The sequence below is a fragment of the Mobula hypostoma genome, chromosome 20 (assembly GCF_963921235.1).
Source record: "Mobula hypostoma chromosome 20, sMobHyp1.1, whole genome shotgun sequence".
Taxonomy (NCBI): domain Eukaryota; kingdom Metazoa; phylum Chordata; class Chondrichthyes; order Myliobatiformes; family Myliobatidae; genus Mobula; species Mobula hypostoma.
The window spans coordinates 62,672,993-62,699,713 of NC_086116.1; the positions used below are offsets into that span (position 1 = coordinate 62,672,993).

The following is a 26,721-nucleotide window of genomic DNA, read 5'->3' on the forward strand; positions in this document are numbered from 1 at the left end:
CACCGACGTTAGGCTAACCGGTCTATAATTCCCCGGTTTCTCTCTCTCTCCTTTTTTAAAAAGTGGGGTTACATTAGCCACCCTCCAATCCTCAGGAACTAGTCCAGAATCTAACGAGTTTTGAAAAATGATCACTAATGCATCCACTATTTCTTGGGCTACTTCCTTAAGCACTCTGGGATGCAGACCATCTGGCCCTGGGGATTTATCTGCCTTTAATCCCTTCAATTTACCGAACACCACTTCCCTACTAACAAGTATTTCGCTCAGTTCCTCCATCTCACTGGACCCTCTGTCCCCTACTATTTCTGGAAGATTATTTATGTCCTCCTTAGTGAAGACAGAACCAAAGTAATTATTCAATTGGTCTGCCATGTCCTTGCTCCCCATAATCAATTCACCTCTTTCTGTCTGTAGGGGACCTACATTTGTCTTTACCAGTCTTTTCCTTTTTACATATCTATAAAAGCTTTTACAGTCAGTTTTTATGTTCCCTGCCAGTTTTCTCTCATAATCTTTTTTTCCCTTCCTAATTAAGCCCTTTGTCCTCCTCTGCTGAACTCTGAATTTCTCCCAGTCCTCAGGTGAGCCACTTTTTCTGGCTAATTTGTATGCTTCTTCTTTGGAATTGATACTATCCCTAATTTCTCTTGTCAGCCACGGTGCACTACCTTCCTTGATTTATTCTTTTGCCAAACTGGGATGAACAATTGTTGGAGTTCACCCATGCAATCTTTAAATGCTTGCCATTGCATATCCACCGTCAATCCTTTAAGTGTCATTTGCCAGTCTATCTTAGCTAATTCACATCTCATACCTTCAAAGTTACTCCTCTTTAAGTTCAGAACCTTTGTTTCTGAATTAACTATGTCACTCTCCATCTTAATGAAGAATTCCACCATATTATGGTCACTCTTACCCAAGGGGCCTCTCACGACAAGGTTGCTAATTAATCCTTCCTCATTGCTCAAAACCCAGTCTAGAATAGCCTGCTCTCTAGTTGGTTCCTCGACATGTTGGTTCAAAAAACCATCCTGCATACATTCCAAGAAATCCTCTTCCTCAGCACCTTTACCAATTTGGTTCACCCAATCTACATGTAGATTGAAGTCACCCATTATAACTGCTGTTCCTTTATTGCACACATTTTTAATTTCCTGTTTAATACCATCTCCGACCTCACTACTACTGTTAGGTGGCCTGTACACAACTCCCACCAGCGTTTTCTGCCCCTTAGTGTTATGCAGCTCTACCCATATCGATTCCACATCTTCCCGGCTTATGTCCTTCCTTTCTATTGCTTTAATCTCCTCTTTAACCAGCAACACCACCCCACCTCCTTTTCTTTCATGTCTATCCCTCCTGAATATTGAATATCCCTGAACGTTGAGCTCCCATCCTTGGTCACCCTGGAGCCATGTCTCTGTGATCCCAACTATATCATAATCATTAATAACAATCTGCACTTTCAATTCATCCACCTTGTTACGAATGCTCCTGGCACTGACACACAAAGCCTTCAGGCACTCTTTTACAACTCTCTTAGCCCTTATACAATTATGTTGAAAAGTGGCCCTTTTTAATGCTTGCCCTGGATTTGTCGGCCTGCCACTTTTACTTTTCTCCTTACTACTTTTTGCTTCTACCCTGACTTTACACCCCTCTGTCTCTCTGCACTGGTTCCCATCCCCCTGTTGTGAACTAACCTCCTCTCGCCAAGCCTCTTTAATTTGATTCCCACCCGCCAACCATTCTAGTTTAAAGTCACCTCAGTAGCCCTCGCTAATCTCCCTGCCAGGATATTGGTCCCCCTAGGATTCAAGTGTAACCCGTCCTTTCTGTACAGGTCACGCCTGCGCCAAAAGAGGTCCCAATGATCCAAAAACTTGAATCCCTGCCTCCTGCTCCAATCCTTCAGCCACGCATTTATCCTCCACCTCATCGCATTCCTACTCTCACTGTCACGTAGCACAGGCAGTAATCCCGAGATTACTACCTTTGCGGTCCTTTTTCTCAACTCCCTTCCTAGCTCCCTATATTCTCCTTTCAGGACCTCTTCCCTTTTCCAACCTATGTCATTGGTACCTATATGTACCACGACCTCTGGCTCCTCACCCTCCCACTTCAGGATATCTTGGGCACGATCAGAGATATCCTGGACCCTGGCACCAGGGAGGCAAACTACCATCCGGGTCTCTGGACTGCGTCCACAGAATCGCCTATCTGACCCCCTTACTATCGAGTCCCCTATCACAACTGCCCTCCTCTTCCTTTCCCTACCCTTCTGAGCTGCAGGGCCGGACTCTGTGCCGGAGGCATGGCCACTGTCGCTTCTCCCAGGTAAACTGTCCCCCCCAACAGTACTCAAACAGGAGTACCTATTGTTAAGGGGCACAGCCACCGGGGTACTCTCTATTACCTGACTCTTCCCCTTCCCCCTCCTAACCATGACCCACTTGTCTGCCTCCCTTGGCCCCGGTGTGAACACCTGCCTATAACTCCTCTCTATCAACTCCTCACTCTCCCTGACCAGACGAAGGTCATCGAGCTGCAGCTCCAGTTCCGTAACGCGGTCCCTTAGGAGCTGCATCTCGATGCACCTGGCGCAGATGTGGACGTCCGGGAGGCTTGGAGACTCCAGGGCCTCCCACATCCAACACCGAGAACAGCAAACTGCCCTCACACTCATACTGCCCCTCTCCTCAAATAACAACAGAAAATGAATGCCAAACCTTCCTCGCCTCACCCGTTTCCGCCTAAGCCCGGTGAGCCGAAGTCCTTAAGCCTTCACTCTGCTCCCGGCTCACTCCGCTGCCCGCAAACTCCGCTGCCCGCTGTATGAGGCTCGGTTCCTTTTAAATCTGCCACACTGCACTGCCCGACATCACACGCCTGCGCAGTCCCGCCTCTCTGAACGCCGATGGAGAAAAAAAACCGAAAATTTCAAAAATGTCTTCCTCCGCACTCACGCTCCGACTCTCAGACTTCCTTCTTCGAATCAAACCCAAAGCAGGATTTCTGCCCTTTTAAATCTGCCGCGCTGCACTGCTCGACGTCACACGCCTGCGCAGTCCCGCCTCTCTGAACGCCGATGGAGAAAAAAAAAACGAAAATTTCAAAAATGTCTTCCTCTGCATTCCCGCTCTCAGACTTCCTTCTTCGAATGTAGAAGAAAGAGGGGTGACTTCATTAAAACCTATTGAATGGTGAAAGGCTTTGATGAAGTGCATGTGCAAAGGATGTTTCCTTTGGTCTAAGGCCTGCAAAATCCACAATTTATATCATTCTCCACTCTAAAAACCAAAAATTCTTTCATTGGTTAGACCCACTTTTCAATGTTGCCTCATCCCCCACAAGACAGAAGTTAGAAACTGAAACTAATAACATTATACACCTAGTTGCGACAAATTTTAAATAAATTCTATTTGCCAACTATAAATGCAACTTTTCAGCCAGCTGTCAACTGCAGTATCATCAGAAAGTTTCATAAATAATGAAATAAAATGGTTCCTATGTGCTTCATTTAACAGAAAGGCCACTGAATACTGAACCACAAAAGGGAATATGGACCGACAATAATAACTTCTTAAACACACAGAAGCTATCCACTATTTATTTATATAATATATTATAATAAATATATTTATTATAATATATTATATATTTAATATAATATATTAATCTTGGAGTATATTAAAAGGTCAGCACAACATTGTGGGCTGAAGGGCCTGTACTGTGCTGCTCTACGTTCTAAAACACTTCCACTAAGCAGCCATAGTAGGCTCAAATACTAACCTTACACACAAAATATTAAAGCAGTAAGTTGCCGAAGTGGGACACATCCTCTAACTTTGGCCACTTTTTGCCCTTATTCACCTCAACCCCACCCTTGGTTTTAAGGGGAACTAATTCTACTCTATTAGTGAAGTACTGCACTGAGCATTAGGTCTAAGCTGCACACACACTAAACATAGGCTCACTTAACAAAAGCACCAAGACAGTATCAAACAAAAATCAGTGTAACTAATTAAAAAATGCACGTGCCAGATGTTAAAGAGCAGAAATCTGACAAAGATCAAATACAATTGCAATCTTAGATCTATTTTGTGTAACTAACAAGGAAGTGAGGAATATAAGAAAGAATAGGCCGTGCACCTCCAAGTCTGCTGCATCATTCAGCAATATCAAACTGACTTTCTACCTCAATTTCCTTTAATTCCCTTAAAGCCCAGAAATGCAGTCATCTTTATTCAAACGAACAGAAGGACTGAACATCAGCATATCTTGTCCCTCACTACTCAACATACCTTTGCTGCTCTTTTCTGCTCCAAAGTGGATGTTGACATTTTCTCCACATTACATTCAATCTGCTATGTAACACCTACTCACTTGGAATGTCTTGGCATCCTTGATTTGGTACTCTGAAGCAAACTTAACAGAGATTGTAAATAGCTAGCACCCAAGCAATGACCCCAATGGCACCTCACTAATCATATCCTGTCCACATTCCCAGTCTTTGCTCTTTATCCCATTATCAATTCTCAATCCATGCCTACGTTTAACTTCCAATTCCATGTGTGCATAATTTGTCGATCATCGCAAATGGCACCTTTTTAATGAGCCTTCTAATAATTTAAATATATATCCATTGTTTTCCCACCTTACCTGTTTTCCAAGTTACACTGAAAGAACTTTGGTACATCAATGATTTTTCATTCATAAATTCACATTAACTCTGCACTTCTAAATGTGTTCTTTACTCACATGCACAAACTCAGTGACAAATGCTCAAGTTAAAACAGACTTCATGTGTTAATTTCCACTGATTGGTCAAGAAGTGAGCAACAGCAATGAGAGAAGATGAGAGAAGTGGTAGAAAGTGGGTGGTCCTACCTCTTTAGTTTCTTCTGGATCAGAGTGATCCACAGTAACATACAAATCATTCTGTAAGTATTTCAAAGCATTTAAAGGATCTGCTCGCGCTTTCTCCTCAAATCTATAAAAAATCGAAAGTGCAGCAAATAAAGAACAAGCACAAGATGGCAAGTCATATCACATTAATGAAACAATTTCTAAAGCCAAGGAACAAGCTCACTTGTGACAGCAAAATCTAGAAAGGGCGCCTGTTACTCCTTTCGGAGCAGAATGGGGAAAAGGGTGCGGAAGAACTATTAGCAACACACATCAAAGTTGCTGGTGAACACAGCAGGCCAGGCAGCATCTCTAGGAAGAGGTACAGTCGACGTTTCAGGCCGAGACCCTTCGTCAGGACTAACTGAAGGAAGAGTGAGTAAGAGATTTGAAAGTGGGAGGGGGAGGGGGAGATCCAAAATGATAGGAGAAGACAGGAGGGGGAGGGATAGAGCCGAGAGCTGGACAGGTGATTGGCAAAAGGGATACGAGAGGATCATGGGACAGGAGGCCCAGGGAGAAGGAAAAGGGGGGGGGAAGAGAAACCCAGAGGATGGGCAAGGGGTATAGTCAGAGGGAGAAAAAGGAGAGAGAGAGAAAGAATGAATGTGTGTATATAAATAAATAACGGATGGAGTAAGAGGGGGAGGTGGGGCATTAGCGGAAGTTAGAGAAGTCAATGTTCATGCCATCAGGTTGGAGGCTACCCAGACGGAATATAAGGTGTTCTTCCTCCAACCTGAGTGTGGCTTCATCTTTACAGTAGAGGAGGCCGTGGACAGACATATCAGAATAGGAATGGGATGTGGAATTAAAATGTGTGGCCACTGGAAGAACTATTAATTGGTTTCACTACTCCTTGTGGTCTTCTACAAAATTATACACCCAGAACTCCCCGGACATCACCTACCAGCTTAATTAGGGATTGCCTGCAAAAACATGCCAAAGGATCAGGATGACTCACTGTAAAAGTTCCACCTTGCAATGCAATTAAAAAATTCAACAGGAAAAAAATCCAGTCTACTACCTGAAATTTATTAAAATCAGTTTTTGCAGTATTTCTCAGCAGCCAATACAAACTGCAAATATATTATCCCATTTTATACTATTACCAATGTTCATTTCTGACACATTGATCAGATAATATCAAACAGAAAACCTGGGAAAGGGGATATTCAATCACGGCTAGATCTGTGTGTGGACCCATTTGACCTCCCGACATTATAATCAAATAACCACCCTGGAATGAAAAATAACACACCTGTTATAGTTTTGGGAGCTCTGTAGCTACATGCAAAACTTCAGCCAAGAATAAATTAAAGAGCAAATTGGTGATGAGAGTGGATATAATTGAATAGGAAAGCAGAAGTAAAATAAACTTTTGATCATGGTTAAAATCTTCAGCTTATCAAATGACTTCAGATTATGCTTATTTCAAAAATAGGCTAATCTGAAACCATCCTTTCAATATATTCTGTTAGTTCTGTGGGTGGAAGTTAGAAACAGGAAGGAGTCAATAATTCTACTGGGTCTTTTTTTTAAATAGACCATCCAACAGTAACAGGGACATCGAGGGACAGATAGGGAGACAGATTCTGGAAAGGTGTAATAATAACAGGGTTGTTGTGGTGGGAGATTTTAATTTCTCAAATACTGACTGGCACCTCCCTAGAGCAAGGAGTTTAAATGGGGTGGAGTTTGTTAGGTGTGTTCAGGAAGGTTTTCTGACACAATATGTAGATAAGCTTAAAAGAGGAGAGGCTGTACTTGATCTGGTATTGGGAAACGAACCTGGTCAGGTGTCAGGTCTCTCAGTGGGAGAGCATTTTGGAGATAGTGATCACAACTCTGTCTCCTTTACCATAGTATTGGAGTGAGATAGGAACAGACAAGTCAGGAAAGTGTTTAACTGGAGTAAGGGGAAATATGAAGCTATCAGGCAAAAACATGGAAGCATAAATTGGTGACCAGTGGTGTGCCTCAGGGATCTTTTCTGGGACCCCTTCTCTTCATAATTTTTATAAATGAACTGGATGAGGAAGTAGAGAGATGGGTTAGTAAATTTGCTGATGACACAAAGGTTGGGGGTGTTCTGGATCGTGTGGAGGGCTGTCAGAGGTTACAGCGGGACACTGATAGGATGCAAAATTGGGCTGAGAAGTGGCACATGGAGTTCAACTCAGCTAAATGTGAGGTAATTAATTTTGGTAGGTCAAACATGATGGCAGAATATAGTATTAATGGTAAGACTCTTGGCAGTGTGGAGGATCAGCGGAATCTTGGGGTCTGCATCCATAGGACTCAAAGCTACTGTGCAGGTTAACTTTGTGGTTAAGAAGGCATACAGTGCATTGGCCTTCATCAACAGTGGGATTGAGTTTAAGAACTGAGAGGTAATGTTACAGCTTTATAAGACCCTGGTCAGACACCACTTGGAGTACTGTGCTCAGTTCTGGTCACCTCACTACAGGAAGGCTGTGGAAACTATAGAAAGGGTGCACAGGAGATTTACAAGGACGTTGCCTGGATTGGAGAGCATGCCTTATGAGAATAGGTTGAGTGAACTCGGCCTTTTCCAGGAGTGAATTGCTGCCAGAGCTACTGCTCTGGCACCTCTGTAAAAATAAAAGTCAAAATAAACAAGTGGTCCTACTCACACTCAATGGTTATGCGATGTTATGTCATGATTAAATTTAGAGAAGATCCGTTATTCGATTTCTGAATCTTGTCAAACACTATGGGGACCATTTTTGAACTATTTTCAAAACCTTTACCTTGCTGTTAAAGTACAGATGGTGGCTAATAACATATTTCACTTTATGATAAGGATTTTTTTTCTTTTTTCTTTCTTTACCAAACAGCTTTGATCTTGGTAGTGGGTTTAGATTTTTTTTCTGTATAATAAAGTTATTAACTTTAATTTAATTTACAATTTAACATTACGATTTAATTGAATTTACATGAATATAGGGGCAAGTGATTGCAAGTGTGATTCTAATACAATGTATTTGGTATTATTTTATCTTTTCTTTGATTTATAATATACATCTTCTTGTACTCTATTCTTTTAAGTAGAAGCTAATAAAAATATTGAAAGAGAAAATAAACAAGCGGGGAATTTAACAGCAGCCGCATATTAAGTAGAAGGAATTTTACGGAAGCGGGGGTCGGGGAGAGGGGGTGGTGGCTGGTGGGGAAAATACCACTAATAACATTAAGATATTTGATTGTTTTTGGTGAAATCCTGGAGCTGTGACTGTTTTTTTAAATTTAGGTATTTGTGAAATTCCTCCTCACTCGACCTGTTGTCCTAGCATACCCTGCTGCAGCCTCCCGCCATTTCACAGATCCTCAGTCTCTGCCCAGCACTCGTTGTTTGAGCATTGTTTGCCGAGAAAATAAAAATCTTAGATCTTTTGAAACGTGGCACGTCGCTTGCCGAAGTGGGCCGTAAGGTAGGTAAGAACGAATCGAGCATTCGCACAATAAAGTAGAAAGAAGCTGAAATTCCTGGAAATGTTAGTGCTACCCCTACAACGGCAAAAATGGTCTCTCTGGTTCGTAATAAAGTGCTTGCAAAGACTGAGAAAGCATCAAGTGTGTGGCTAGAGGACATGTCACAGAAAGCATATCCCTGTTGATAGCAAAATTATGTGTGAAAAAAGCACTTAGTGAGGCTACATCTGTGGTGGTCTGTGGATTACTTGCTAATACAAAAGTAAATTTTTCTCACTAACAACCCTAAGGCTTCTAAGCAAACAATTTTAACTTCTTTCTTTCGTAAACAAGCTGAGTATAACAAGAGTAACGTACAAGAGACTGATAACAGTAAAAGTGACAAAAGCTGTGTTTCGCATGTTTCTAGTTCAAATTTTCTAACTGGGTTCAAATGCAGTTCTGAAACTAACGGTCTTTCGAAATCAGGCTTGTATCCCTGTTCAGATGTTTGGACTGAAGAAATGTGGTTAGAAAAAGAAGGAAAGTTATCCCTGGTTAGACTCCAAGGATGATAAACTTGGGTGTAAAGTATGTGCAAACAAAAGCAATCTGACACTTGTCACTTCTAAGAGTTTGAGGCTGTCAAAGGAATGGCAGATGTACCAAGTATCCTATTATGGAGCCGATCGAAGTACACGCTTGAAGTCTCTCAAAAAAAAATTGTTGATCACAAACTATCAAAAGCTCACATTGCTGCTCTAAGTGTTGAAAATATAGCTAGTGAAGATTCTCTTGGAAAATTATGAGACACCATGAATGCTTCGCATCTAAAGGCAACTTGTTCAATTTTTCGTTCTGCATATTATTTAGCTCAGAATGACAGACCATACCCTGATCACTTTGGCTTATTGGAACTTCAAAAAAAAATGGTATTGACATTGGAATTGGACTGGATTCCCGCACTAGTGCTACAGAGATAATTAATCACATAGCCATTAATATGAAAAAGAAAATTTGCCAGCATTTCAAGCTGATAAATGGCAAATTTTCTGTTCTCCTTGATGAATCACAAGCCTGAGCATTAAGACCACCCTAATAGTTTATTTGAAATGTGAAAGTGATAAGGAAGGGGATCCCCATTTTATGTTTTCAGATCTAATAGAACTGCCTGATCAGAAAGCTGTAACTACTGCTAAGCATCTATTGAACTGTCTCAATAACCATGGGTTTGATGACTAGTTGAAACACAACCTTGTAGCATTTGCTAGTGATGGGGCAAGCATAATGCTTGGTGTCAAATCTGGTGTTGCTACAATTCTCAAGGAACATTACCCTGATGTGATAATTTGGAACCGTCTTAATCACATATTAGAATTTGCAGTAGGTGATTTGGTGAGAGAAGTTCATGGAATAAATCATTTTCAATCATTTATGGACAAGTTGTACTCTGTTTATAGTATACCTCTAAATCAAAAGGAACTGTCTGAAAATGCCTCTCAACTAGAACAACAAATTTGCAAAACAGGCCGTGTTCTGGGCACCAGGTGGGTAGCTGGCTCATTTCGAACCGTTTCAGCAGAGGCAAAATTATGAAGCACTGTGTTTTCATTTTGAAAAAGCAATGAAGGATGAAACAAGATCTGGGAGTGACAGAAAAACCTATGAAGGTCTGTTGAAAAGACTCTCTTCAGAACAGTTTCTATTGGACTTAGCTCTAATGTATGACATGTTGCATGAACTTGGTTTACTGTCAGTGTTTACAAAAATACACTACTACAGTTGTTTATACAGACAAACTAATCTAACGGAGCTTAAGATCACTGCATGGACTGAAAGAGCAACCTGGTACAAAAACTCTAGAAGCTCAAGAGGCAGTTGAAAAGGGGAAGTTTGGAGAAATTACCTTGACAAGGAACAACAAAAATTGTCTCCATTAATTATCTACAGTTTCTTACTAGTCTTATAAACAATTTGTAGCACCGTATGTTCACGGCAACATCCTTGAAAGGTTCTCAAACTTCCAAACCCCAAAGTATGTATAAATCCCTGCTAAATGAAATGGGTGTCCTTGATAAAAAGATAACTGGCCTGCTGAAATATTGCCTAATTATGGAGAAGCTGCAACATCATCTCTCTGTAAGAGGTTTAAGCTTTCTTCTTCCTCTGTAATAAATGCCTTTAGAGATTATGTGGAGGATCGTGGACGCCGCATCCCCCAAGATTTACGCCCATTACTGAGCTGTTCACAAGTTATTCCTATTAGTACTGCTGAATGTGAGAGAGGATTCAGTCACATGAACTTGATAGTAACAACAACACGCTCAAGAATTCTCACAGATCATGTATCATCACTTATGTTTGTTAAACTACACAGACCTCCTCTAGTTCAGTGAAATCCTGAGCTGTGTGTCACATCATGGCTGCGGTACCACAGATCAGCAGATTACACCAGGACAAGAGTTGCTTCAGAACCCTGAACACATATTACCCCTGACCCTTCGTGGAAATTACTGTGAAACTTCTCATTGGTGGCATTTGGTAAGTAGGTAATTACTTTTAAATTGGTAAAATATATGATTACCATCTTTTTCTTTACTTGTTTGATAATATTTGATGATAATTAGTGAGTGCAACCGTGCAATACTTTGTCATATTATTACATTAAGTATTATGTGTTATTGTACCAGTTATACACTGAAATGTAGTGATAGACTATAATCTTGATAATGTCTTAAACTATCACTATATTTCTGTGCAGCTCTGGAATTCATACATTTCTTTCATCTTGGTTTAGTGCTTGACTTTATAAGAAGCCCTATTCATATATATATATGTCACACCCAATTTTTGTACCTGCTCATTACATGAATGAAGCAAAGATGTTGCCCAGTACATGAAATGAGCAGGGGGGTGGGGGGGGGTAGAGAGAGAGGGGGGGTAGAGGGAGAGAAAATGGCAAGCATTTTGCCAGCTCTGGCACCTAAAGGAGGATGAGAAGTGACCTGATAGAGGTGTTTATGGTGATGACAGGCATTAATCGTGTGTATAGTCAGAGGCTTTTTCCCAGGGCTGGAATGGTTAACATGAGAGGGCACAGTTTTAAGGAGTTTGGAAGTAGGTACAGAGGAGATGTCAGGGGTAAGTTCTATTTTTTAAAAATGCAGAGAGGTGAGTGCGTGGAATGGGCTGTCAGCAACAGTGATGGAGGCAGACAAGAGATTCCTGGATAAGTACACGGCGCTTTGAAAAATAGAGGGCTATGGGTAACCCTAAGTAATTTCTAAAGTAAGTACATGTTCGGCACAGCATTGTGGGCCGAAGGGCCTATATTATGCTGTACGTTTTCTACGTTTCCATGAAAGATTAACAGACAACTCAAGAGCTATGCCTTTACCGGTTATCTAAAAGTTCCACTGTTGTCTCAGGTGTTATGTTTTATTACCTTGGGAAAGGTTTGAAACTGGGCTGTAACACACCTGTGCTTCCTGATGAGATATCTGCAATGTCTCAGGAGGTAGTCCTTGGAGGGGCGGCAAAGCTTTAATGACCAAAAATCATCCAGTCTCATCTTCGGAGAGCACGACTTGCCAGGATTCCCACCGAACAAGTAGTGAACCTGCACTCAGAAATGTACAGCCTCATTTAATATCTAACAAAAGCATAAATTCATGGGACTATCATTCTAAGAGACAAGGTTGTCAGAATGATGACATTGCAAAAAAATGCTTGAATACGATACTCAAAAGTTTGCATCAAACAGAACCAATTTATCAGCAAAGCTTTAAGGACATGCTGGGGACGAAGACTGAAATGGGTCAAGGATCAGAACACACAAACCGTTTTTTCTCACTAAGGAAATACCCCAATGATTACATTCTGAAATTTCCCATTCACCAGCTGTGGTGGACAGCCATTAGGGAAGAGGAATAGCAAGGTTATATCTGCATAGGTACTCATTCTGTAAAATGTTCATCCAAATGTAAAATGTTATTATAACACTGCCAGTTGTAAGAATTTGCTATGTATAAATTGGTTGTCATGTTTTACATCAAGAAAAAGAAAGCAATAAAGCTCAAGAAAGCTACAAAGTGAGTAAGCAAGCCAAAGGATAACAATGATCAGGTTATTTTGTACTGAAAATGCCAATCATAGCTAAATTGGTAACATCTTCACCCTAATCTAGTTGCCAGGTTAAATCCCAGAAATCTGATCATTAAGTAACGGGACTAACAGTCCAGGGCAATACTGATGAAAGTGCTAGATTTCTGATGAGATATTAGCTAAAACTGTCTTCTCTCAGGTGGATGCAATCTCATGGGAAGATTGAGAAATGAAAGGCATCTCTTGTGACCTTACCAGCATCAAAAGCAGATCTGATCTATGCCTTGGGTTCTTGCTGTACATCACCTCTTTTTTCTAAACCTCTTCTCTTCCCATCATCCAAAGAACCAAACAGTAATTCACTTACACTTACAAGAAAAAATATGCAGATGCTGGAAATCCAAGCGACACACACAAAATGCCATAGGAACTCAGCAGGAAGGCAGCATCTATGGAAAAAGGTACAGTCGGCATTTTGGGCCGGAGGGCTTGGGCCAGTCCTGCATTTCAGCCTGAAGTGTCAACTGTACTTTTTTCCATAAATGCTGCCTGGCCTGCTGAGTTCCTTCAGCATTTTGTGTGTGTCTCACTTGCACATAGCCCAGCAAGCATTTAGCATTCAAAGGTTACAATATGGTCACCCCTACAATGCAGAGAACAAATGGACACAGACTGACCATTTTGCAGAGTACTGCATCCAGTCTACAAGGTGACTCAAAGATTTGAGCACCACAATTTTCCATCCCACTCGGATCCATTCATCTGGGGCTTTTTACAGCAATATGACAAGGGCCAGCATAAACTTTCATCTCATGCCATAGCACATTGTCTCCTTTCAGACTCTATACTGAAATCCCTCCCCACCCCTGAGTACATCTACAACAAACATTGTTACTGGAAAGCAGCATTCATCATCAGGGACTCCCGCCACCCAGGACATGCTTCTTCTTGCTGCTGCCATCAGGAAGGTACAGCATCCGCAGGACTCACACCGTCAGGTTCAGGAACAGATTTAACCTCTCAACCATTAAGCTCTGGAACCAAAGGGGATAAATTCACTCAACTTCACTTGCCCCCATCACTGAGATATTCTCGCAACCTGTCGGCTCATTTTCAAGGATTCTTTGTCTCATGTTCTTGATATTTTTTCCTTATTTATTCATATATCTTTCTTTTCACAGTTTTACACAGTTGTTGTCTTTTGCACGCTGGCTGAATGCCCGTGTTAGTGTGGTCTTTCATTGATTCTGTTCTAGTTGTTATTCTATTATGGATATATTGAGTATGTCCACAAGAAAATAAATCTCAGGATTGTTTATGGTGATATACACGTACCTTGCTAATAAAATTATTTTGAACAACTAACTCCAGGAACCTCTTACTCGGCTTGCATCAGAACAATGCAAGTTATTCATCTGTGATATTGGCACAATTTTTGCCACTCCATCAGTGCAAGCTGACTTGCTGGATCTCTCAAAGTTCTGTATTCTTCAGCTTTTACTTTCCTTGCATTTGGCAGCTACATTTCATAGTGTATGTTCATTTTCATTCTAACTGCCCCCATTAATTCTTCAAGAAGGTGATCTCTTCAACTGATCTCCACAACACTGACCTCTACCTAACAGAGATAGTCCCTTTAACATATGCATCTCTTCACCAACATCTTCACCAACTTAAACTAACCTGTTTTCTCTTTATCCCCAGTTCTGACTGCTTTGACCTGAAGGATCTTTGACCTCAAATGATAATTGTTTCTTTCCATAGGTGAAGCCTAACATGCTGTGTTTTTTTTTAAAAAAACACTAAATACAAATATTGGCTTCTCTGAAGGGTAAGGGGACTTTCTGGACTTCAGAAATACTGGAATGCACATCTTGTTGAACATGGGCTATTACAATTCAAATGGGAATTGTCTTTCTGCAACAATATTTCTCCATGATTTTCCTTTCTCATTAGATGGCTGTGTCCCAATTGATGCATTTTATTTATTACAGATTTCCAAATGGAACTTCCACAGACACTGTCAAAAAAAAAACATGATTGCTTTATTACCGCTTTATAACATGGAAATATGCTGAATTTCTTCCCTGGTCAAAAGTGGAGAAATGCAGCAGCTGATTTCTAATTTTCCATTTAATTTCTCCCTCACCTCCACTCAGGGCCTGAAAGTCTTTCCAGGTAAGCCAACCCTTCACCTGCAAATCTTTTGGGGTCATCTACTGCATCCAGGGTTCCCTATGCATCGCTGAGACCCAATGAAGATTAAGGGCCCACTTTGCCAAGCACCTTCGCTCCATCTCGAAATGCCGGATTTCCCGGTAGCCAACCATTTAAATTCCTATTCCCATTCTGACATTTCGGTCCATGACCTCCTCATCTGCCACGATGAGGGGACTCTCAAATTGGAGAAGCAGTGCCTCCTATTCCATCTAGGTAGCCTCCAACCTGATGGCATGAACATTGATTTCTCCAACTTCTGGTATTTATCACTCACCCCCTTCCTTCCCCCTTCTTTAATTCCCCACTTTGGCCTTTTATCTCTTCTCCTCACCTGTCCATTACCTCCTTCTGGGACCCTCCTCCTTCCCCTTCTCCCATGGACCACTCTCCTCTTCTATCTGATTTCTTCTTCCCCAGCATTTTATCTTTTTGACCAACCTGGCTTCATCTATCACCTTCTAACTTGACCTCCTTCCTCTCCATCCACCTTCTTATTCTCGCATCTTCTCCTTCCTTTCCGGTCCTGATGAAAAGTCTCTACCCAAAACAGATGCTGCCTGATTTGATGAGTTCCTCCAGCATCCAGTGTTTTACTCTGGATTTCCAGCATCTGCAAAATCTATCGTGTTTAACTTTTCTAAAAGTTCAGCCAGAATATAGATTCCTCAAAAATGTTATCATAAATTAGACTACCAGATTTGGTTTGCACATCTAAAACCATGTGCAAATGATTGCAGCACCAAGTTTTGGACTAATGCTCTAAAGATGTTATCAAATGAGAATTAAAATTTTAAAAAATCAGTTTCAGAGTTCCCTTTCACACTGGTTTAGTTAAATCTTGGATGGCTCCAACCTCAGACCATGCACTTCCTTAAGAGTTGTACACTCAGTGGCCACTTTATTAGGTACACCTGCTTGATAATACAGATATCATCAGCCAATCAAGTGGCAGCAAATCAATGCATAAAAGAAAAAGACATGGTCAAGAGGTTCAGTTGTTGTCCAGACCAAACATCAGAATGGGGAAGAAATATGATCTAAGTGACTTTGACGGTGAAATGATGGTTGGTGCCAGACAGGGTGGTTTGAGTATTTCAGAAAATGCCAATCTCCTGAGATCCCAAACATGAAAAAATCTGCCAAGCAACACACATCAAAGTTGCTGGTGAACACAGCAGGCCAGGCAGCATCTCTAGGAAGCGGTACAGTCGACGCTTCAGGCCAAGACCCTTCGTCAGGACCCTCTCTGGCGAAGGGTCTCGGTCTGAAACGTCGACTGTACCTCTTCCTAGAGATGCTGCCTGGCCTGCTGCGTTCACCAGCAACTTTGATGTGTGTTGCTTGAATTTCCAGCATCTGCAGAATTCCTCCTGTTTGCGTTTAAAAGTCCTGATGAAGGATCTCGGCTCAAAACATCAACTGTTTATTTCCACAGATGCTGCCTAACCTGCCGTGTTCCTCCATCATTTTGTGTGTGATCTCCTGGGATATTCACACAGTCTCTAATGTTTACAAAGAACGGTGTGAGAAACATAAAAAACCAGTGAGCAGCACTTCTGTGGGCGACAACGCCATATTAGTGAGAGATGTCAGAGAAGAATGGCCAGGCTGGATTAAGCTGACAGGAAAGCGACAGCAACTCGAATAGCACGTTTTACAACAATGGCATCTCTGAACGCATAACACGTTTAACCTTGAAGCGGATGGACTACAGCAGCAGAAGAACACCAACATACACTCAGTGGCTACTTTATTAAACACAGGAGGAACTGAATAAAGTGGCCACTGAGTGTATTTCATCAATGTGATTCAGAACTAAAGCTGGGTCAAATAAAGTAATGGGCAAAAACTTGTTCAAGTTATACTAGATGAAACAGCAACTGAACCGTGTTGTAAATCTACCTGCAGCTGTACGTCTTAAAAGTTTCTTGAAGAGTACAAGTTTCCTCAATGAGACATAGGTGGTAATTGACCTTATCTAATCAGAATCACCATACGCATACTGAGAAACAGTCAATTATTTCACATTCACTCAGAGGTAACTTGCTTTTATTGTTAGTCACCAACAGGAACCTCCAAATAACATTTCCATTATTCTTCTATCTAAAGAGACATTATTTGGTTTGCATTCAAAATTTGCTGAAACTCCAAACCAACATTGCACTTCAACATTAAGAAGATACTTCCCCTGACTGCAGTCAATATTACATTTAAACTAAACGTTCATGAGAAACCTTGACGGATGGACATTATGTAACATAGTAATCTCACTGGTGAGCTTAGAGCATGAACCAACACTTGGAATTACAATATTATGTTTTCCTAGGGGAATTATCCATTGAAGCCTTGAGTGAAATTTAGGATTGACAGGTTTGATGGATTTACATTATATTCAGCAACAATTAAGAGTAACAGATACGTAAGCAAATCATGGAAGTTTAGGAGCAGGAGCAGTAGGATTGTAATAGAGGGCAAGTTTAACACTCCCACTATTGACTGGGATGTCTTTAACGAAGGGACAGCATTTCTTTATAAATGTGTCAAGGTTGGTCAACTTAATATTGTCAGCAGAGGTGAGGGGGGAAGAGGGCACGTGGAAAGTTGGTTTCAAGTACACAAGAGGAACTGTCAAAAGTAGATCGGGAGCAGATGCTTAAACATTGTGCAAGTGGAAATTTTTCAAAGTTCAGGGCCAGGGGGTCCCAGGGGATAAAACATCTCCAGGAATGGTGAAAGGCAAACATGGCAATTTTGGAGAACCTTGCATGGCAGGGGGCATTAAATGTTTGCTCAGGAATTAAAAAGCATACGACAGGGATAGGCAATTACAATTGAATCCTCTGAGAAATATAGAGTGTGCAGGAGAAAACCGAATTAGAAGAAATTATGATGACAAGAAAGATTAAAGAGAACCCCAAGGCATAAGTATATCTGGAGTAGGAGGGTAGACAGGCAATTGAAATAAATTGACTTTATTACTTACATCCTTCATATACAGGAGTAAAAATCTTTACGTCATATCACCGCTCAAATGTGCAATTATAGTAATTTATAATAATTATGTACAACAGGATAGTGAATATAACAGAAATACAGTTGCGTCAGCATGAATTAAGCAGTCTGATGGCCTGGTGGAAGAAGCTGTCCCGGAGCCTGCTGGTCCTGCCTTTATGCTGCTGTACCGTTTCCCAGATGGTAGCAGCTGGGACAGTTTGTGGTTGGAGTGACTCGGGTCTCCAATGATCCTTCCGGCCCTTTTTACACACCTGTCTTTGTAAATATCCTGAATAGTGGGAAGTACACATCTACAGATGCGCTGGGCTATCCACTCTGCAGAGTCCTGTGATAGAGGGAAGTACAGTTCCTACACCAGGCAGTGATACAGCCAGTCAGGATGCTCTCAATCATGCCCCTATAGAAAGTTCTTAGAATCTGGAGGGCCATAGCAAATTTCTTCAACCATCTGAGGTGAAAGAGTGTGCTTTTTCACCACACAGTCAGTATGTATAGATCATGTGAGACCCTGTGATGTTTATGCCGAGGAACTTAAAGTTGTTCACCCTCTCAACCCCAGCTCAATTGATGTCAATAGCGGCAAACTCGTCTCCATTCCTCCTGCAGTCCACAACCAGCTCCTTTGTTGTTGTGACACTGAGGAAGAGATTGTTTTCTTGACACCACCATGTCAGGGTGATGACTTCTTCTCTGTAGCCTGCCTCGTTATTATTTGAGATTAGGTCAGTGTACTGTCATCAGCAAATTTAATTAGCAGATTGGAGCTGTGGGTGGCAACACAGTCATGAGACAGTAAAGAGAATGAGCGAAGTTCAACATGAATACCTCTCATCTTTATTCATAAAAAATATGCAATTGTTAGCAGATTCAGGGAGGGCTGCACTGATGGCCTGGAGCATGTTAGAATTAAAGGCAGAGATCTTAGATATTACAGAGTACAGAAGGATTGATAAAGCTCCAAAGGCAGCTAAGATCTATCTCAGTTTGCAAGTGAGGAGGTAGCTGGGGTACTGACCGAGATTTTCACATCTTTAGTAGCCCGAGAGAGGTTCCAGAAGATTTAAAGATAGGTAACATTTTTCCTTTAAGCCAGGTAACTGCAGGCCAACAAGCTTTAGGTGAGTAGTAGATCAATTATTACACAAAATTCAACATGATAGCAATTATATACTGTGCATATGGAAAGGAAGGGGCTGATCATTTGGAAAGCCAGAGGACAGCTGGCATGGCATTCTGCAAGGGAAATACTGCCTCACTAATTTAATTGAGATTTTTCAGGTGGTAACAAAGGAGGCTGGTAAATAGGGTAAAAGTTGTATGTTTGGCTTTAGCAAAGAGGTCAACGCAACCTTTCACGATAGCTTGATCCAGGAGGCCAAGGCAAATGGGATCCAAGGCAAGCCCTGATCCAGAACTGGCTTGGGGATAGAATGGCGAGGTGGTAGGATATTGTTTTGATTAGAAGCCTGTGATAAGTGGTATACTACAGGAATGAGCACTGGAACTTTTATTGTTTATGATTTGTTTGAGTGTAGGATACTGATGTACAATTCATAAGTTTGCAGATGATAATTGGTACCACAGATAATGACAAAGATGGTCTAAAGAGTTAAGAGATCAGAATGAAAGATGTGCAGAATACTGGCAGATGGAACTTAATCTTGACAAATATGAGGTGGTGCATTTTGGGAAGTCAAACAGTGATAGGTCATACAGAGTAAACAGTAGGACATTTAGGAATGTGTTTAACTGAGCAAATGGAGTTGAAGTCCATGGTTCCTTGGGGAGATAGCTTTGTGAAGGCAGCATCTAGCAGCAAAGAATTAAAAAAGTTACAAAATATATTGCAACTTTACAAAGTGGTTAGACTACAGTTCTGGTCACTATACTACAGATGGCCCCCGTTTTCCGAACGTTTGCTTTACGACACCTCGCTGTTACGAAAGACCTACATTAGTTACCTGCTTTCACTAACAGAAGGTGTTTCCACTATTACGATAAAACATTCTAGCCGGCTTTGCTTAAACATGTGCTTTATCTCGATTTATTTTGAGCATCTGTTAGCAAGATGAGTTCTAAGGTATCGGAAAAGCCTAAAAGAGCTCGTAAGGCTGTTACACCGCATAAAACTAGACATAGTTAAGCGTTTCGATAGTGGTGAACGAAGTAAGGACATTGTCCGCGCGTTGAATTTGCCTGCGTCCAACATTCGCACTATTTATACACAGAGAGAAAGAATTTTGAAAGCTACCGATGTTACTGTTGGTTCTGCTCGTAGCAAAGTGATCTCTCTTAGTCGGCATCCAATAATGGGTAAAATGGAAAGTCTATTGCTTGAGTGGATTGATGGGTGTACAAAGCGTGCTGTTCTGTTAAGTTTTCTTATGCTTAAGGAGAACTCCGTCAGTCTTTTTAAAAGCTGAAACAGAAAGCACTGGACGATGATGATGAAAGTGTTGTGCAAGTGGAATTTAAAGGTAGTCATGGGTGGTTTAATTGGTTTCGGAGGCGAAGCAGCTTCCGAGTTTAAGCAGTGGTCCACAACCCCCGGGTCGTGGACCGATACATTGCCGCAAAGAACACAGCGGTGCAGCGGTAGCCGGGATGCACCCAGCACATCTTTAAGAAAAAAGCCGAAATAAACAAATTAATTAGTTAGGTGCCACCCAGCACATAAATGTCAGCCCAGATCAGAGGTGATTGCCGATTGTGTCAGGTGTAAGCATTTAACTGTGACGAAACTGCAATTTATTGGAGTCTTCCCAATTCTGGTAAGTGAAACTACACTGTACATACATTGACCATATAAACCATATAACCATTACAGCATGGAAACAGGCCATCTCGGCCTTTCTAGTCCATGCCAAACTCTTAACTCTCACCTAGTCCCACTGACCTGCACTCAGCCCATAACTCTCCATTCCTTTCCTGTCCATATAGCTGTCCAATTTAACTTTAAACAACATCAAACCTGCCTCAACCACTTCTGCTGGAAGCTCGTTCCACACAGCTACCACTCTCTGAGTAAAGTTGTTCCTCCTTACGTTACCCCTAAACTTCTGCCCTGTAACTCTCAACTCATGTCCTCTTGTTTGAATCTCCCCCACTCTCAATGGAAAAAGCCTATCCACGTCAACTCTATCTATCCCCCTCATAATTTTAAGTACCTCTATCAAGTCCCCCCTCAACCTTCTACGTTCCAGAGAATAAAGACCCAACTTGTTCAACCTTTCTCTGTAACTCAGGTGATGAAACCCAGGTAGCATTCTAGTAAATCTTCTCTGTACTCTCTCTATTTTGTTGACATCCTTCCTATAATTCGGTGACCAAAACTGTACACAATACTCCAAATTTGGCCTCACCAATGCCTCGTACAATTTCAACATTACATCCCAACTCCTATACTCAATGCTCTGATTTACAAAGACCAGCATACCAGAAGCTTTCTTCACCACCCTATCCACATGACATTCCACATAGTTCAGGGAACTATGCACCATTATTCCTAGATCCCTCTGTTCTACTGCATTCTTCAATGCCCTACCATTTACTATGTATGTCCTATTTTGATTAATCCTACCAAAATGTAGCACCTCACATTTATCAGCATTAAACTCCATCTGCCATCTTTCAGCCCACTCTTCTAACAAGCCTAAATCTCTCTGCAAGCTTTGAAAACCTACTTCATTATCTACAACTCCACCTATCTTAATATCATCTGCATACTTACTCATCCAATTTACCACCCCATCATCCAGATCATTAATGTATATTTGTATATGACCATTATAGGTCCTGGACATCTATAATGTATATGACCATTTACACCTTGGACTTCAACTATTGCACAGAGACTTAACATCATCAGAAGTTTTCTGATGACTCTGCCATAGTTGGATGCATCAGCGAGGGAGATGAGGCTGAGTACAGAGCTACGGTAGGAAACTTTGTCACATGGTGTACAAAGTTTGTCACAAGACTAAGGAGCTGGTGGTAGACCTGAGGAGAGCCAAGGCACTGGTGACCCCTGTTTCCATCCAGGGGGTCAGTGTGGACATGGTGGAGGATTACAAATACCTGGGGGTACGAATTGACAATAAACTGGACTGGTCAAAGAACACTGAGGCCGCCTACAAGAAGGGTCAGAGCCGTCTCTATTTCCTGAGGAGACTGAGGTCCTTTAACATCTGTCGGACGATGCTGAGAAGGTTCTATGAGTCTGTGGTGGCCAGTACTATCATGTCTGCTGTTGTGAGCTGGGGCAGCAGGCTGAGGGTAGCAGATACCAACAGAATCAACAAACTCATTCGTAAGGCCAGTGATGTTGTCAAGATGGAACTGGACTCTGACGGTGGTGTCTGAAAAGAGGATGCTGTTCAAGTTGCATGCCATCTTGGATAGTGTCTCCCATCCACTACATAATGTACTGGTTGGGCACAGGAGTACATTCAGCCAGAGACTCATTCCACCGAGATGCAACACAGAGCGTCATAGGAAGTCATTCCTGCCTGTGGCCATCAAACTTTACAACTTCTCCCTTGGAGGATCAGACACCCTGCGCCAATAGGCTGGTCCTGGACTTATTTCCTGGCATAATTTACATATTACTATTTAATTACTTATGGTTTTATATTGCTATATTTATACTCTATTCTTGGTTGGTACAACTGTAACGAAAACCAATTTCCCTCGGGATCAATAAAGTATGACTATGACTATGTATATGACAAACAACATTGGACCCAGTACAGAGCCCTGAGGCACACCACTAGTCACCGGCCTCCAATCTGACAAACAGTTATCCACCACCACTCTCTGGCGCCTTCCATCCAGCCACTGCTGAATCCATGTTACTACTTCAATATTAATACCTAACGATTGAACCTTCCGAACCAACCTTCCTCGCGGGACCTTGTCAAAGGCCTTACTGAAGTCCATATAGACAACATCCACTGCTTTAACTCTCATCAACTTTCCTAGTAACCTCTTCAAAAAATTCAATAAGATTTGTCAAACATGACCTTCCACACACAAATCCATGTTGACTGTTCCTCATCAGTCCCTGTCTATCCAGGTAATTATATATACCATCTCTAAGAATACTTTCCATTAATTCACCCACAACTGACGTCAAACTCACAGGCTGATAATTGCTCGGTTTACTCTTAGAACCCTTCTTAAACAATGGAACAACATGAGCAATACGCCAATCCTCCGGCACCATCCCCGTTTCTAATGACATTTGAAATATTTCTGTCAGAGCCCCTGCTATTTCTACACTAACTTCCCTCAAGGTCCTAGGGAATATCCTGTCAACACCCGTAGAATTATCCACTTTTATATTCCTTAAAAGCTCCAGTACTTCCTCTTCTTTAATCATCATAGTTTCCGTAACTTTCCTACCTGTTTCCTTTATCTTACACAATTCCATATCCTTCTCCTTAGTGAATACCGAAGAAAAGAAATTGTTCAGAATCTCCCCCATCTCTTTTGGCTCCTCACATAGCTGTCCACTCTGATTATCTAAGGGACCAATTTTATCCCTCACTATCTTTTTGCTATTTATATAACGCTAGAAACCCTTGGGATTTATTTTCACATTACTTGCCAAAGCAACCTTGTATCTTCTTTTAGCTTTTCTAATTTCTTTAAGATTCTTTTTACATTCTTTATATTCCTCGAGCAACTCATTTACTCCATGCTGCTTATACTTATTGTAAATATCTCCCTTTTTCCGAGCCAAGCTTCCAATATCCCTTGAAAACCATGGCTCTCTCAAACTTTTAACCTTTCCTTTCAACCTAACAGGAACATAAAGTTTCTGTACTCTCAAAATTTCACCTTTAAATGACCTCCATTTCTCTATTACATTCTTTCCATAAAACAAATTGTCCCAATCCACTCCTCCTAAATCCTTTTGCATCTCCTCAAAGTTAGCCTTTCTCCAATCAAAAATCTCAACCCTGGGTCCAGCCCTATCCTTCTCCATAATTATATTAAAACTAATAGTATTGTGATCACTGGACCCGAAGTGCTCCCTAACACAAACCTCTATCACCTGACCCATCTCATTCCATAACAGGAGATCCAACACTGCCCCTTCTCTCAACACACATCAAAGTTGCTGGTGAACGCAGCAGGCAAGGCAGCATCTCTAGGAAGAGGTGCAGTCGACGTTTCAGGCCGAGACCCTTCCTCAGGACTAACTGAAGGAAGAGTGAGTAAGAGATTTGAAAGTTGGAGGGGGAGAGGGAGATCCAAAATGATAGGAGAAGACAGGAGAGGGAGGGATGGAGCCAAGAGCTGGACAGGTGATTGGCAAAAGGGATACCAGAGGATCATGGGACAGGAGGTCCGGGAAGAAAGACAAGGGGGGGGACCCAGAGGATGGGCAAGGGGTATATTTAGAGGGACAGAGGGAGAAAAAGGAGAGTGAGAGAAAGAATGTGTGTATAAAAATAAGTAACAGATGGGGTACGAGGGGGAGGTGGGGCATTAGTGGAACTTAGAGAAGTCAATGTTCATGCCATCAGGTTGGAGGCTACCCAGACGGAATATAAGGTGTTGTTCCTCCAACCTGAGTGTGGCTTCATCTTCACAGTAGAGGAGGCCGTGGATAGACATGTCAGAATTGGAATGGGATGTGGAATTAAAATGTGTGGCCACTGGGAGATCCTGCTTTCTCTGGCAGACAGAGCGTAGGTGTTCAGCAAAGCACAACACCTTATATTCCGTCTGGGTAGCCTAAAACCTGATGGCATGAACATCGACTTCTCTAACTTCCGCTAATGCCCCACCTCCCCCTCGTACCCCATCTGTTACTTATTTTTATACACGCATTCTTTCTCTCACTCTTTTTCTCCCTCTGTCCCTCTGAATATACCCCTTGCCCATCCTCTGGGTTCCCCCCCTCCCTTGTCTTTCTTCCTGGACCTCCTGTCCCATGATCTTCTCGTATCCCTTTTGTCAATCACCTGTCCAGCTCTTGGCACTATCCCTCCCCCTCCCGTCTTCTCCTATCATTTTGGATCTCCCTCTCCAACTTTCAAATCTCTTACTCACTCTTCCTTCAGTTAGTCCTGACGAAGGGTCTCGGCCTGAAACGTCGACTGCACCTCTTCCTAGAGATGCTGCCTGGCCTGCTGCGTTCACCAGCAACTTTGATGTGTGTTGCTTGAATTTCCAGCATCTGCAGAATTCCTGTTGTCTGCCCCTTCTCTCGTTGATACCTCTATGTATTGCTGCAAAAAACTATCCTGCACATTTTACAAACTCCAAACCACCCAGCCCTTTTACAGTATGGGCTTCCCAGTCTATGTGTGGAAAGTTACAATCTCCCACAATCACAAGTTCGTGCTTACTGCAAATATCTGCTATCTCCTTACAAATTTGCTCCTCCAATTCTCGCTCCTCATTTGGTGGTCTATGATACACCCCCATAAGAGTTACTACACCTTTCCCGTTCCTCAATTCCACCCAAATAGCCTCCCTACAGGAGACCTCTAATCTATCCTGCCAGAGCACCGCTGTAATATTTTCTCTGACAAGCAATGCAACACCTCCCCCTCTGTCCCTCCGATTCTATCACACCTGAAGCAATTAAATCCAGGAATATTTAGATGCCAATTACACCCTTCCTGTAACCATGTTTCACTAATAGCTACCACATCATACTTTCAGGTATCAATCCATGCTTTAAGCTCATCCACCTTTCTTATAATGCTCCAAGCATTAAAATAAATTCATTTAAGAAATTTTCCACCCCTTACTCTGTTTATCACTAACGATGTAAACAATTTTACTATTTTCTTTCTTCTTCCCTACAGCTGTTCCTACACTCTGGTTCCCCTCCCCACTCGTATCTAGTTTAAATCCACCGGAGCCTCGCTAGCAAACCTACCTGCAAGAATATTCATCCCCCTCCAGTTCAGATGTAGACCGTCCTGCCAGAACAGGTCCCACCTTCCCTGGAAAACTGCCCAATTACCTATAAATCGGAAGCCCTCCCTCCTGCACCATGTCTTCAGCCACGTGTTGATCTGCGCTATCTTACTATTTCTAAACCCTCCTGCACGTGACACTGATAGCAACCCTGAGATTGCTATCCTGGAGGTCCTGTCCTTTAGCTTGGCGCCCAACTCCCTAAACTCACCTTTCAGGACCTCCTCACTCTTCCTACCCACGTCATTGGTCCCTACATGGACCACGACATCCGGCTGCTCACTCTCCCTCTTGAGAATTCTAAGAACTCGATCCGAGATATCACGGACCTTGGCATGAGGGAGGCAACAGACCATCCGGGATTCTCAATCTCTTCCACAGAACCTCTTACCTGTCCCCTTAACTATCGAATTCCCTATCACTACTGCTCTCCTCTTTTCCCTCCTTCCCTTCTGAGTTGAGGGTCCCATCTCAGTGCCAGAGACGCAACCAATGCAACTTGTCCCTGGGAGGTCATCCCCATCAACAGTATCCAAAACGATGTACTTATTATTTCTACTTTATATAGGCTGTGTATTTTTGTGTTATTTGGTATGATTTGGCAGCTTCATAGCTTAAAGGTTACTAGAGAGTGTTTCTGCCAAAAGCGCTTCCGCAAGATTTTCGCTGCACTAGACAGTGCTGCAGAAAAGTATTTCTACTTTATATAGCTGTGTATTTATCATATCCTTCCTGCTTTTACTATATGTTACTGTTATTTTAGGTTATATGTGTTATTTGGCATGATTTTGTAGGTTATTTTTTGGGTCTGGGAACAGTCAAAAAATTTTCCCATATTAATAAATAGTAATTGCTTATCCACTTTACGACATTCCAGCTTACAAACCGTTTGATTGGAAGGTTCTACCTTCGGATAGTGGGGGAAACCTGTATAGGATCTGAGTGTGCTGGTAAGAATTAAAGTAACTCACCAGAATGTTGCCTGCACCTGCTGCTCTCCTAAGGGAGAGCTTGAATAGGCTAGGTTTGAAATCTCTGGAATCAAGACTGCTAAGGGAGACCTGATACACTTGAATAAAATTATACAAGGGTTAT

General features: G+C 41.9%; 1 protein-coding gene across 7 annotated transcripts in view; it reads right to left on the reverse strand.

The window, feature by feature from the left end:
* Window positions 1–26,721, reverse strand: part of mkln1 (muskelin 1, intracellular mediator containing kelch motifs) — a 186,064-nt gene that overhangs the window by 15,496 nt on the left and 143,847 nt on the right. For 5 of the 7 annotated variants that reach the window (XM_063073055.1, XM_063073054.1, XM_063073059.1 and 2 more), the window contains 2 exons: window positions 11,826–11,965; window positions 4,894–4,996 (listed from right to left, as the gene is read on the reverse strand). The exons of 1 other annotated variant lie outside the window; for it this stretch is intronic. In XM_063073055.1, coding sequence (XP_062929125.1) covers window positions 4,894–4,996; window positions 11,826–11,965 — 243 coding nt within the window. Of the gene's footprint in view, window positions 1–2,515; window positions 2,911–4,893; window positions 4,997–11,825; window positions 11,966–26,721 lie in introns of those variants that run through there. One more of the 7 variants, XM_063073056.1, reaches the window with a different exon arrangement.